We start from the raw sequence: 12,947 nt of genomic DNA, 5'->3' as shown, positions 1-12,947 counted from the left end.
TTCACTGCATCGGTGGCTAATAGTATGCACATTATAATTTGTTTGGACGTCACAGACACAAGGCCACTCTGACAATGTCAACGACTTAACTTTGAAATTTTTGTATTCACACTTTGTTTCATAACAACACAATATCATGTACTACACAGGCTGACAGATAGTCTTAAACATAAGCAGCTTGTGCAAGATCAAGATCAAGATCAAGACAAGAAGCATAATTTACACATGCCAATCTCACACTCATTTTTCTCGGCATCCATTGTAACAATGACCTTTCCTCTTTTTATTCTTGTCTTCCAAACTCCTTCAAAGCATGAAGCCAAAAAAAAGCTGCCCCATACAGCAGGTGGTGACACTCTCATTGCCTTGCATTGTAGAAGTGGTGGGTTCAAGCTGTTCTCCCATCTGTACATACCATAATAACACATACATCAAAAAAAGTTTTGCATCACTCCGGTTCTCAGATCTTCTGAAGATAGATGTTGACTGTGGGTATTGTATCACAGACACAGTCCCTTTGATTCTTCAGAGATGTCACTAAAGTCGCCCAAAGACGTAAACAACCACGCATGAGCAGCGTGTATTAGATGGAGGGGGTTTGACAGCTGATCAGTTCCAGTCATTCCACCAGGAAAGAGTTACACGGCTTGTGTTGTCTGTAGTTCAACCATGCCTAGACGGTCATTGGTGCAGTTCGATTGCATCCGCATTGTCACTTTGTGCTAGGAAGGGCTCTCAACAAGAGAAGTGTCCAGGTGTCTTGGTGTTAGCCAAAGCGATGTTGTTCAGATATGGAGGAGATAGAGAGGGACAAGAACTGTTGATGACATGCCACACTCAGTCCACCCAAGGGCTACTGTTGCAGTGCATGACCACTTCCTACAGATTATGGCTCGGAGGAAAACGGGCAGCAATGCCACCACGTTGAATAATGCTTTTTGTGCAGCCACAGGACGTCTTGTTACAACCCAAACTGTGCACAATAGGCTACATGATGAGCAACATCACTCCTGACATCCATGGCGAGGACCGTCTTTGCAACCATGACACCATGCAGTGCTGTACAGATGGGGCCAACAACATGCCGAATGGACAGCTCAGGATTGGCATCATGTTCTCTTCACCAAAGAGTGTTATATATGCCTTCAACCACACAATCGTCGGAGATGTGTTTGGAGGCAACCCAGTCAGGCTGAACGCCTTAGACTCAGTGTCCAGTGAGTGCAGCAAGCTGGAGGTTCCCCACTGTTTTAAGGTGGCATTATGTGGGGCCAACGTGTACAGCTGGTGGTCATGGAAGGTGCCATAACGGTTGTATGATAAGTGAATGCTATCCTCTGACCAATAGTGCAACCATATTGACAGCATATTGGCGATGCATTCATCTTCATGGACGACAATTCGTGCCCCCATCATGCACATCTTGTGAATGACTTCCTTCAGGATAACGACATTGCTCGACTAGAGTGGCCAGCATGTTCTCCACACATGAACCCTATCAAACATGCCTCAGTTAGATCGAAAAAGACTGTTTGTGGGTGACGTGACCCACCAACCACTTTCAGGGATCTATGCCAAATTGTCGTAAAGAAGTGGGACAATCTGGACCAAAAGTGCCCTGATGAACTTGTGGATAGTATGCCACGACGAATACAGGCATGTATCAATCCAAGAAGATGTGCTACTGGATATTAGAGGTACAGGTGTGTACAGCAATCTGGACAACCACCTCTGAAGTTCTCGCTGTATGGTGGTACAACATGCAATGTGTGGTTTTCATGAGCAATAAAAAGGGCGGAAATTATGTTTATGTTGATCTCTATTCCAATTTTCTGTACAGGTTCCAGAACTCTCCGAACCAAGGTGATGCAAAACTTTTTTTTTTTTTTTTTGGGTGTGTGTATCTCCCACAATGGGAAGTCTCAACACTTATTAACTACTAAACATCATGAACTTCATTTATCATTTTGGAAGCTTGAATGTGGGTCATGCCATTCTAAAAATGTCACATACACTTCAAGGTCAGTCTTGTTCTGCAGGGGCAACCATTTGTGTCTCGTCATACAGAATTCTATGTCCCTCGGTGAGACAGTACTCCACCACTACAGATTTCTCTGGTTGAAGCAACCGTGTGTGCCGCTGGTGCTCAACACATCGGTCCTGAATGGTCCGGATTGTCTGACCAATATAAGCCTTCCCACATTGGCAAGGGATCTTGTACACACGGGGCTTCCTCAAACCCAAGTCATCCTTAACAGAGCCAAGAAGCGCTCTAATCTTGGCTGGCGGATGAAAAATACCTTTCATATGATATCTTCTTAGAATTCTTCCTATCTTTGAGGAAATGCTCCCAGCAAGAGGTAGAAAAGCCACCGATTTGCATGTATCTTCTGGTGGTTCATCAAGTTTACCATGGAGTTGGAAAGTGATGGAAAGCTTCCGTTTCTGGTGTACAGAAAGGATGATGGGACACAGTATTCATTGAAAGCCTACACATACGGACCGTTACCGGCATGCTTCTAGCTGTCATCCATTGTTCCAGCGTACGAGGGTTCTGCGGACGTTGGCGAGAAGAGCTTATGCCATTTCAGATGGAGAAAGCTTGACACAAGAATTGGACCATCTTAAGGTTGTGTTCAAGCAGAATGGCAATACAGAAAAACAGATCTGTCGTGCTTTCCAGTATGGACCTTCACCTGAACCACCAGAAGATACCTGCAAACCAGTGGCTTTTCTAGCTTTTGCTAGGAGCATTTCCACGAAGATAGAACGAATTCTAAGAGGATATCATATCAAAAGTATTTTTCATCCACCAGCCAAGATTAGAGCGCTTCTTGGCTCTGTTAAGGATGACTGGGGTCTGAGGAAGCCCAGTGTGTCCAAGATCCCTTGCCACTGTGGGAAGGCTTATACTGGTCAGACGATCCGGACCATTCAGGACCGATGTGTTGAATACCAGCAGCACACACAGTTGCTTCAACCGGAGAAATCTGCAGTGGCGGAGCACTATCTCACCGAGGGACATAGAATGCTGTATGATGAGACACAAATGGTTGCCCCTGCATCTCGCTGTTCGGACTGTGTTTTAAAAGAATCCATAGAGATTCGTTTATCTGAGAATCTTATTAATAGAGACAAGGGTTCTCTTCTAAGTAAGACTTGGAACCCGGTGTTATCAGACATTAAAAAACAAAGGTCTGTGTTTCGATTGTCGGAATAATTTTTGATTGCGATATCTTGATTTTGCCTGTTTTCACCACTAACAGTGCAGTGTTTACTTGTGCTAGAGGGTAGTTACGGCACCTCGCGCATGCGTTGTGGGCCTTCTGCGGCCTATATAGGGGCTGCTGAGAAGTCAGTTTTGGCGAGTTTGTGTACCAGCACTCTCACCTGAAGATGGCAGCCAGTTGGACCATGGAAATATTGTCAAGATGGTGTTATGATCCGGCTGCATGCCATAGAAGAATATTATCAATATTTTCCTCTCTAATTGCATGCGGTGAAAAGTTGCTATTCCTTCACACGCGGACTTCCCACGCAGCATCTCTTGTCACCCGGGTAGTCCGGTGACAGGCGGGTTCTGCTGATCTTGAAACGGTTATGCTGACGGGTGTGAGGAGCCGAGTGGATGCTGTCCAGACGCTGACATTGTCATAAGAGTGGGGGCGACATGCCCACAGGGGCCAGAAGAAGAGGCTGGGGTTAGAGATTCCGTTACATTGCAGAAACTTAGTGAAAACACTTTCTGAAGTGCTATGTGTGAGGCGTGGGAATGACTTGTGTTCCCAGGCAGTTTTGGCAGGCAAAGTCCCGTGTTTTCTGCAAAATCATAACTGTGATTGGCTTGCTCAGGGGATACCTCCGTGATGTAGCAAAATCAGCGCAGAAATTGGCGTCACGTATCTCCATTGGTGGAATAGTAGTGCTTTGGCAATAAAGTGGAATTTTCCACCGGTTTTTGAGTTGCTGATTGGCACGTTTAACCACGGCCACGACTGTGGGGGTGGTAATGTTCTGTGTTCGGCCTGTGTGTGTGCTCTTGAAAGAGTCTGCTCTCGTCTTTCGGTCAGAGTAGGTTACAAGGCTGAGCTCTCGCTGCTCTGGACAGCCTGCCTTCCGTTGGCTAATATACTTTCATTTAATTGTAACTCTTTGACGAAGTTGCTGAAGTTCTGACTTCAACGTAACTTTCCGAGTACAGCTGGCAATTGAGCGTTCTGCGTACAAGTGGCCTATGTTGTCTGTCTTGAGCACTTTTTGCTAAAGTTGACTGTATTGGAGTTACAGTGTGACTTCGCTTGTTAAAATCAATCACTGTACTGTCAGTGATGGTGTAGCAAGTCTTCTTCATCTCCCTCAGAGGCGCATTTGTGTTGCTATGAAGTCTTTAGTTTGGAACAGCCAGACCAGGATAATTCGTTTTGGGCTATACTCGTGACATTATCATCACCACAACGGGACATCAAAGCAACCAGCCATCAACTCCAGTAAGCCAGATCGTCTCCTTGCAGTAAAGAAGACAGCTTGGTAATGTAGGTCTGCAGCACCGGCAGTTTAGGGAATTTTGCTATGTGATAGAGCTCAGCAGAGCGCACTTGTTCCTGTCTTTGCTATCGTGGTTTTGTCTTGGGTGTTCATTGTCTGAGTTCTCACTACTGTAGCAGCAGTTAGCTGTGTGTTTCTCTTAAGATTTGAGTTGCAAGGAATTGGCTCCACATACCACTTGGTCATAAATGTCACAATCTAGTTTATGCACAACTTTACCTTCACAGCATTTATTTGAGTATCCAATTTGATGTATTGTAAATGTTTCATGTGTTTTGTTTATTATTTTGAGTTCAGTCATAATAAATCAAATATTATTTTGGACAGAACTTTCATTCAGTTGATCGGTAGAGCAACTCTTTCATTTCTCACTACGTTAATGAAACTTTCCTTTATCAAATTAATTTCTATCAAATTAAATTATTGCAGGTGCCAAACTCTTTTCTACTTCACTTGCAGGGTCGATTACAGTCAGTTCGTGTTTCTTCTTAATCCATGTGCAACAGCAAAAGTTGGAGTTAGAAAAGGGGGGGGGGGGGGGGCTTAGAGCATCATTTCCATATGAAGATTCTAGACGAATTTAGTGTTAAATACACTGCTAGCCTTGGCACCTCGCAAGCTTGCACCACAGAAAGCACAATGACATGTTGACTTCGCTCTCCAGTTTCTCTTGAAAGGTGATGAGGGCAGGCTCTGGATCGTCCTATGGAGAGATGCTCATTTTTCTCTAACGGATGAACACACAGAATAGCTGAGTGTGGAAATCTTCACCTACAGTCATTGTGCATGAAGTTCTTCTGTATGGTGAACATATCACTGATGATGTGGCTTTACAGCTATGTTCATCACTGGCCCATTCATTTTTGATCAGAATGGTGCACAAGGAACATGTGGAGTGATTGGCCAGCATTACTGCGATATGTTTCGCCAGCATGTTGTACCTGCCCTTCATGAGGGAGACGGAGTGAACTCAACAGTTTTCATGCAAGATGGGACCCAACCGCATATTGCTCATGAATTTCACCTGCTTCTCCAAGTCACATTTGGAAATGATTGAATTATCAGCCAATTATTTCCAAATGCTTGGCTGGCATGATCACCTGATCTGACTCCCTGTAATTTCTGTTTGTTATTCTACCTGAAGGACAGGATTGACCAGGGGAACATTCACATACGTGTCGACCTGAAGTGCAGCATATCAAGAAAGCTAGCCAGCACACCTAAGGACATTCTTCTTCCTGTTGAGCAGAATGCAATCCTGCACTTTCAGACCCTTCTGGACACTGATGGGTGCCATATTATTAAAAGTGTTTAATTTGAATTGATTCTGCATTATTCCTCTTCCCCACATTCTTGAGATTTATGCTACCATGTTTGGTACTCGTATGGTAATTAGTTCCCATGTTATAATTTGTTTAATAGGGAAAGTTTAATTATAACCACCTGGCAGATAAGGAAAGAAAATGCAAGTAAGATATACTGGTGAGGACTTTACAAAGTAAAATCACTTTTTACAACAGCTGCTAACATCCAAAAATGTAAATCTTGAAATTCACAAAATGACTGATGAACAACTGTTTGGAGCACAGCACTGTAAGGTTGCATAACATGGACAGTGGTGAAGACATAAGTGAACTGATTAGAAATCTTTGAGATGCTGTGTTACAGAAGACTGTAGAAGATTAGAGATTGATAAATTAAGGTATGAAATACTTTTTATGATCCTAACTACATATGCGGATTAATCATAAATATTTCAATGGACAGTTATATGGAGAATTTTGAGTTTCAGATTTCTAGCAAATGTCTGCAATTTTCACCTATTTCAAGCAAAATGTTAATCTGAAACTGATGAATAGTACTCACGGCTCTGATACACAAATCAAACAGAATGTAGTTTGAAGTTGTCTGTGGTGATACAAGTACTGAAGATAATACCACATCTCCTTTACACATTTTGACATAGTATTTGTTGAAGGTCTTGAACCTGAAGTATTCTCACTGTCACAGTTTTCCAACCAAACAGTACAAAAAATTCACAACTGTACAAAATGTACATGAGGCAGTAGTTCACCTACAACCAGCTAAAAACAAACGAGTAAGTTCAACAAGTATCAGTGTTTCACAACTAAAAGCATGATGACTAGTATTTGTTTCATCATTAGCACATGTAACACATTTAAGATTGGTGTTTTGTTAATAAGTGATGACAACTGCCTTTCATTATATTCATATAAGAGGTGAATTGCACATATATGAATGATAAAAATGTTGAGGTTTGGGAAGTAATGCCATGAGGCATATAAAGCAATTTGGGATGTAAATAGAGGACAGACATGTGGAAATGAAGATATTGTTATAGAAATGGTTAAAGGTGAATGCAAAGTAATATAAAAGAAATTTTTAAAATTGTTTGCAAGAATCTCCATCCCTTGAGCAATGCTGAAAATTATTCTACTTCACAAGAAAGTAAATACACTGGACAAGAAAAACTGGAGATCTAGCAGACATCTTTTAATGTGCAAGAGTGTCTCTACAATTGTAGACAACAACAAAGGAACATCATCTGATTTCAGTAAACCAAAGGAACAAGTTGCCTTTACAAGTTGATATAGCAATGGGCTACTTGCAAGTAAAACAAAATTACAGAACGGAGCAATGTATATTCTCTACCATTTTGTTTGATATTAACAGATTTTGAGAAAGCTATTGATGCAATGATGGAATGGATAGTCTTGAAAAGAAGTTGTAAGATGGCTATAGGAAAAAATGAAACAAGGGCAATTGAATATATTTGTATTAAAACAGATGACATTGAAGAAATTAGATTAAGAAATGAGACATAGAAGTAGTAGATAAGTTATACTATCAGGGCAACAAACTAATCGACGATGGCTGAAGTAAAGAAAAATATAAAGAGCAGTCTAGCTAAAGCATGAAAAATACTTCTGAAAAAGAGGAATTTGTTCATATGTAATATAAATTTAAGTATCAGGAAGTCTTTTGTGAAGGTACTGGGCTGGATTAGAGCCTTGTACAGAAGTAAAATGTGGACAATAAGCAATTTAGAAAAGATGAGAGTAAAAGCTTTTGAAATGTGGTGCTGCAGAAGAATGCTGAAGACTGTGTGGGTACACTGGATAACTAGGTTGGAGATAGAGTATTGAATTGGAGAGAAAAGAAATTTATGGCACAAGGGATCAGTTATTGGGCACATCCTGTGGCATGAAGGATTTGTCAGTTTGGTAACAAAGGTGAGTTGGGCAGATGGGGGATGGGGGGGGGGGGGAGAGGGGGGGGGTAAACATTGTATAAGAAGATCAAGGGATGTATACAGTGAGCTGGTAGTTTTGAAAGATGAATAGGCTTGCACAGAATAGAGTAGCATTGGGAGCTGCATTTAACCAGTCTTTGGACTGAAGGTCACACACTCATACAGATGAGAAACACGGCATTGAGCCAACCTGTGTTACTACACTGAATAATATATACATCAACACCACTGCCTCTACTAGAATTCATCAAAATATTAGGAAATTCAGAGCTGGAAGAGGAGTCAGCCAAAGATAATCCGTATCAGGACAGTTATTTTCAGTAACTCTAATGGGAGTTTTGGTTATCTTAACTGGGACAATTCAATAGGAATTTTGTTGATGGAATACATATGAACCACATTCATTTTGCTGATGTCATTGTACGTTTTGCCTCTAGTCTAGATAAACTTTAAAAATGACTGGAAGAATTTAATAGAGCAAGTTTTAAATTATGTCCAAAAACAATTATAATTTCTATAATGAAAAATATAATAAAAATTAACAATTAGGTCACTGAAGCAGATATGTTTTTTGTATTCATAGCAAGTGGATCTTATCACTGGAGACCATTATGTATGGGAAAGTTTTGATGGGGCCATTATCCAGCAGGAGATGTCTAACAGCTGATGAGGATGATGAAGAAGAGTGAAATACACTGACAATGTACTGGCATGCCTATAATTCTTCTCATGTACTCCAATTGGAAATGAATGATGATGGTTTGCATACTAATTCAAAGAGTGCCTGCTACTTGGGTAATATGAACATGATACTTAATTACAGCAAATATTTGTCATAACATATCTGATCTGTGAGATGTGTGATAGCCTAGTGTAAAACGTAATATTAGTACTACTACTACTACTACTACTACTACTACTGTTACTACCAATTCTTATGGTTGTCAGTGGTGCCATGCTAGTATGCCTAGATGAGAAGGTAAAGCAAATCCTACAAAAAGTAATGTTATATATGGCATATTCAGTTACACTACCACTACTACTACTACTACTACTACTACTACTACTACTACTACCACCAATTCTTATGATTGTGGATGTTGCTATATTGCTATGCCTAGGTGAGAAGGTAAAGCAAATCCTAACAAAAGTAATGTTACATGTGGTGTCAGTGACTCTAAAGGGAGTTTTGGTTCCCTTAACTGGGACAATCTAATAGGAATATGGTGTGATACTCTGCCAAATAAGGGGTTTACTGGAGATGTTTTAGCATGGCATCTGACAGAACACTATCATACCACTGACTTAACTTAAAAATAACAACAATTATTTTCAGTGAAAAGTATATTTTTGAAAATAATTATCAATATTTACATAATTAACAGTTCCCATTCTCACAAAAATATAATTTAATAGCTGCAAAATTCCATCAGCAAATTTAGTAACACCTTCTTACAAATAACACACGTCATCTGAAATTTGCCCATGATAGAAATTTCTAAATAATTCAAAAATTACTTATTTACAGGTCTAAAAATGAGAAATATAATTAAGAAAATGTTACTCTAAAATATTTATATGTAAGTGATTTCTGCACTGAAGTGTACAATGGTATAGCAAAATGTCTAATCAAATCCAACAACAATAAAAATGTCATCACAAAATAACAGCTAGTTACAAAAATATCACAAATTTTACAGCTTCACTGAAGTGAACACATTCCAAGAGTGGTATATAACCCTGTGTAGAGCCTACAGAAAAGACGAGAATAATATTTATTGCCACAGATGAACACTGCATGAAAACATTTCCAAAGCAAAAACTATTACTCTGCAGAATACAAATTTACATATTGTCAGTACCATTCTGCTCATGAAAATTTATGTATAAAACAGTCTTTCAGAATTATTGTTACCCTCAGTTACATTTCATAAAAGTTTTATGTACACAAAGCCAGTATTTTACACTTCAATTTCAAAATTAAAAATGATCAAAGAAGATGACAAATTCGTCAGTTATGAAACATTAAGTACATAACAACAGATACGATGAACAAATATTTACATGGCAGAATACATTTAATACAATATAGAGTATTAGGAAAAGTCTTAGCCAACATAGTTTACAAAATACAGGAAACATAGCTCTTTACCTAACAACTATGACACTCTGTGTCATGTATGTGGTAAGTGAAGGCTTTGTATTTCATGTTAACACCTAAGAACCATATACAATGTCAATCAACTCATTGACACTTATTATACAGGCTGAATCTCTATGAACCTTGAGCCCTAGCACTGCATAAAACAGTGCTGAAATGGTTCAGTGTTGAAAAACATATTCTGGGGAATGAGTTAGGACTGCAATCACAGTATTTTCTGCACACCGATCTTCCCTAAAAAGTGTGAGGTGAAGATCGCGTCTCTAATATTCCACAAATCCACACGCATATGCTGCACCTGCATGAGCATTTACTCACACGCACGCACACGCGCGCGCGCGCACACACACGCGCGCACACACACACACGCGCACACACACACACACACACACACACACACACACACACACACACACACACACACACACACACACACACACACAGTATTTTGCCTTTATCACTTATTGTGGTCAACAAAGTAACAATAAAAACTCAAGGAAATGTTGCTGTGTCGAACTGCTAGCAAAAAAAGAAATACACTTATAGCTGTGTTTGTGTCAAATAAGGGATGATATTTTGATGGTTTCAATGTACCTGGGCCAACAAAGCTGTGAACAAAAATCATTAAGTTACTGTAATCTCAATATTCTTCCTGGAATTATGTTAGACAGCTTTTGAAAAAATTATGTCCCTTAACAATAGTTTGTTGGTTAGTGACTGATCTGCCTAGACAAGAGATAACAATGTCTGAATAGTGGGTGTCGAGGAATTCAGATACTTAAAGGTTAGTGAGCATGGCAGAGAGCTAGCAAAGATATCTCTACAGCGTTCTCTGTCCACATTATTCTGTTTGGAAAATGACACCCATATATGTTAATGACAGTTATTTCTCCCCTCTATGGATGTCTAAAGATACCAGTAAATATTTAATTGTCATTGAGACAAAAAGTCACAGATAATGCTAGATATCGTCAAAAAGTTTTTGAACAAAAATAATGTAAAATCAATCCTGCTTTGACATAATATAAAATTGTTACAAGCACTGGAACTTATTACAAAATTCAGTTACATGTATTTGACTGTCCCAACATAAATTAACCACTTTAAAATCAAGCCTCTCATCATCTGTGTTACTGAAGCTATGAGTATGTACATAACTTCTTATGTCACAGGAAACTGCTGTAAATGGGAAAACGCTGAGTAGTATAGGATGCAGCTTACTTGACTCATGCTAAAAAATAATGAAAAACTGGCAAGCAGGCCTGTAGGAATGCCAACAGCTAAATAACAATAGGTTTTAGGATGTTTATCCAAGTGCCAGCACTTGTAAATAAGGTACACATTCACTAACAATGAGATTATCTGTTTGCACACCTTCTAATATCATATTGAACACAATACTTTAAATGAGAAATTGTAATTTATATTTAAGAAAAAGCCTTTTGCATTGTAATTAGTGCTGCAAAAAGTATTAGAAGGCTACTTACAAACTGCAAATGGCACATATCACTGAATATCTGACTTTATCATGAAACTATCACACTATGATCATATTCTGGTGCTTGAATTACGTTTTACTGCTCATAGTGGAAACTGAATCCTGTTTTGCTATTTCCAAAATTATAAAAACACGTAAACAGAAGTGACAGTACAAAGTATTCAAGCATTTGTTCTTTTATATATTTATTCTATCTTTAACATATCCATTTGGAGATCTCCTCCTTTTCGACTCCCTTTCAAAGGAACTTAAATATGCTGCCACATCTTACAGTTCTTGTAATGCACATCATGTTGTCTCAACATATTCTACAAAAACAGGCAGAACATAGGAGATTGAAACTACAGACTAAATATAACACAACAGACTCAAAATAACTTATCACTGGTAAAGTGGAAACAATGTTGTTCTGATGTATTTTGATACACAAGAATTAAAACTGAAATACTACACTAGTATTTCATACTCATAAGATTTCCTGAAATACACTATTGAAAACCAAATCTTATGTTCCACACTGAAATTTAATTTGAGACTATTTAGTTTAGGTGAGAAATGAAATAACAGTAAAAGTTTTAATCTTGTTTCACAAGGACTCTGTCATCCATTCCAGCATGTAATTTCACATTATGAAGCTATGACAGGGTGTGCAAATCTGCCTGTGCCTTTAGTTGAGTGGTATCATTTTTCTTCGTTGTCATACATGCCTTATATGAAAATTAACAACATACTCTGCATTGGTTCTCTGAACACTGATGGCAAATGGGTCTCTCGGATGGAAAGTGAATGCCACGAGCCGCCTTGCTGCAGGAGGAGGACTTCGTCCAAGTACCCCGGCATAAATTCTGAACTTGAGCAAACCAGAGTCACGTCCATAAAATCTACAAGCAACAATACACATGTTGTTTTAGTATACATAAATAGATATTTACTACTTCTAAAACCTAAGAAATCAGAAAAATAAACTGATAGTCAAAGAAATTGTTGTTGTCATCTGATTTAGAAAAAGGAATATGTTTGATTATATTTTAATGGTCAATAATAATGCATCAAAAGAGGAACACTATAGGTCTGAAGAGAACAATAGTTATAACTAGTGATGGAAAAATGAAGCAAGACATCTCCACTGTACTGTAAATTTAACTGTCAATTTCTAGAAGTTGCCAAAAAGCAGTACTGGAACAGAGTTCAAAGATCTTGTCACAATCATGTGATAGGATAACATCACTGAAATATCATGGAAATTGTGAACCTAATTTTCTGATTCTCAGGTGCACATCACTGATACATCATTTATCAAGTTCACTGTGATGACTGGACTGTATTAGAGCTTTGTGATTGGATGACGTGATCTGGATAACTATTTTTTTTTTCCTTAGGTACAAGTGGCTCCTTACCTCTATTCTGATTGTCCCTCCTATTACTGAGCATAAATAAAACTGTTTTTTTCTGGTAATGTAATTCAAGGA

The 12,947-nt window shown here is 38.9% G+C and overlaps 1 protein-coding gene across 1 annotated transcript in view; it reads right to left on the bottom strand.

Annotated features, from left to right (window-relative positions):
* Window positions 1-9,145: 9,145 nt before the first annotated feature.
* LOC126282061 (DET1 homolog) overlaps window positions 9,146-12,947 on the bottom strand; it is a 52,900-nt gene continuing 49,098 nt past the window's right edge. Inside the window, exon 4 of the mRNA XM_049981502.1 lies at window positions 9,146-12,359. Coding sequence (XP_049837459.1) covers window positions 12,176-12,359 — 184 coding nt within the window. The 3' untranslated portion in view covers window positions 9,146-12,175. The remainder of the gene's footprint in view (window positions 12,360-12,947) is intronic.

Source organism: Schistocerca gregaria, chromosome 7 (assembly GCF_023897955.1).
Source record: "Schistocerca gregaria isolate iqSchGreg1 chromosome 7, iqSchGreg1.2, whole genome shotgun sequence".
NCBI classification, from domain to species: Eukaryota; Metazoa; Arthropoda; class Insecta; order Orthoptera; family Acrididae; genus Schistocerca; species Schistocerca gregaria.
This window is presented reverse-complemented; position numbering and strand designations above follow the sequence as displayed.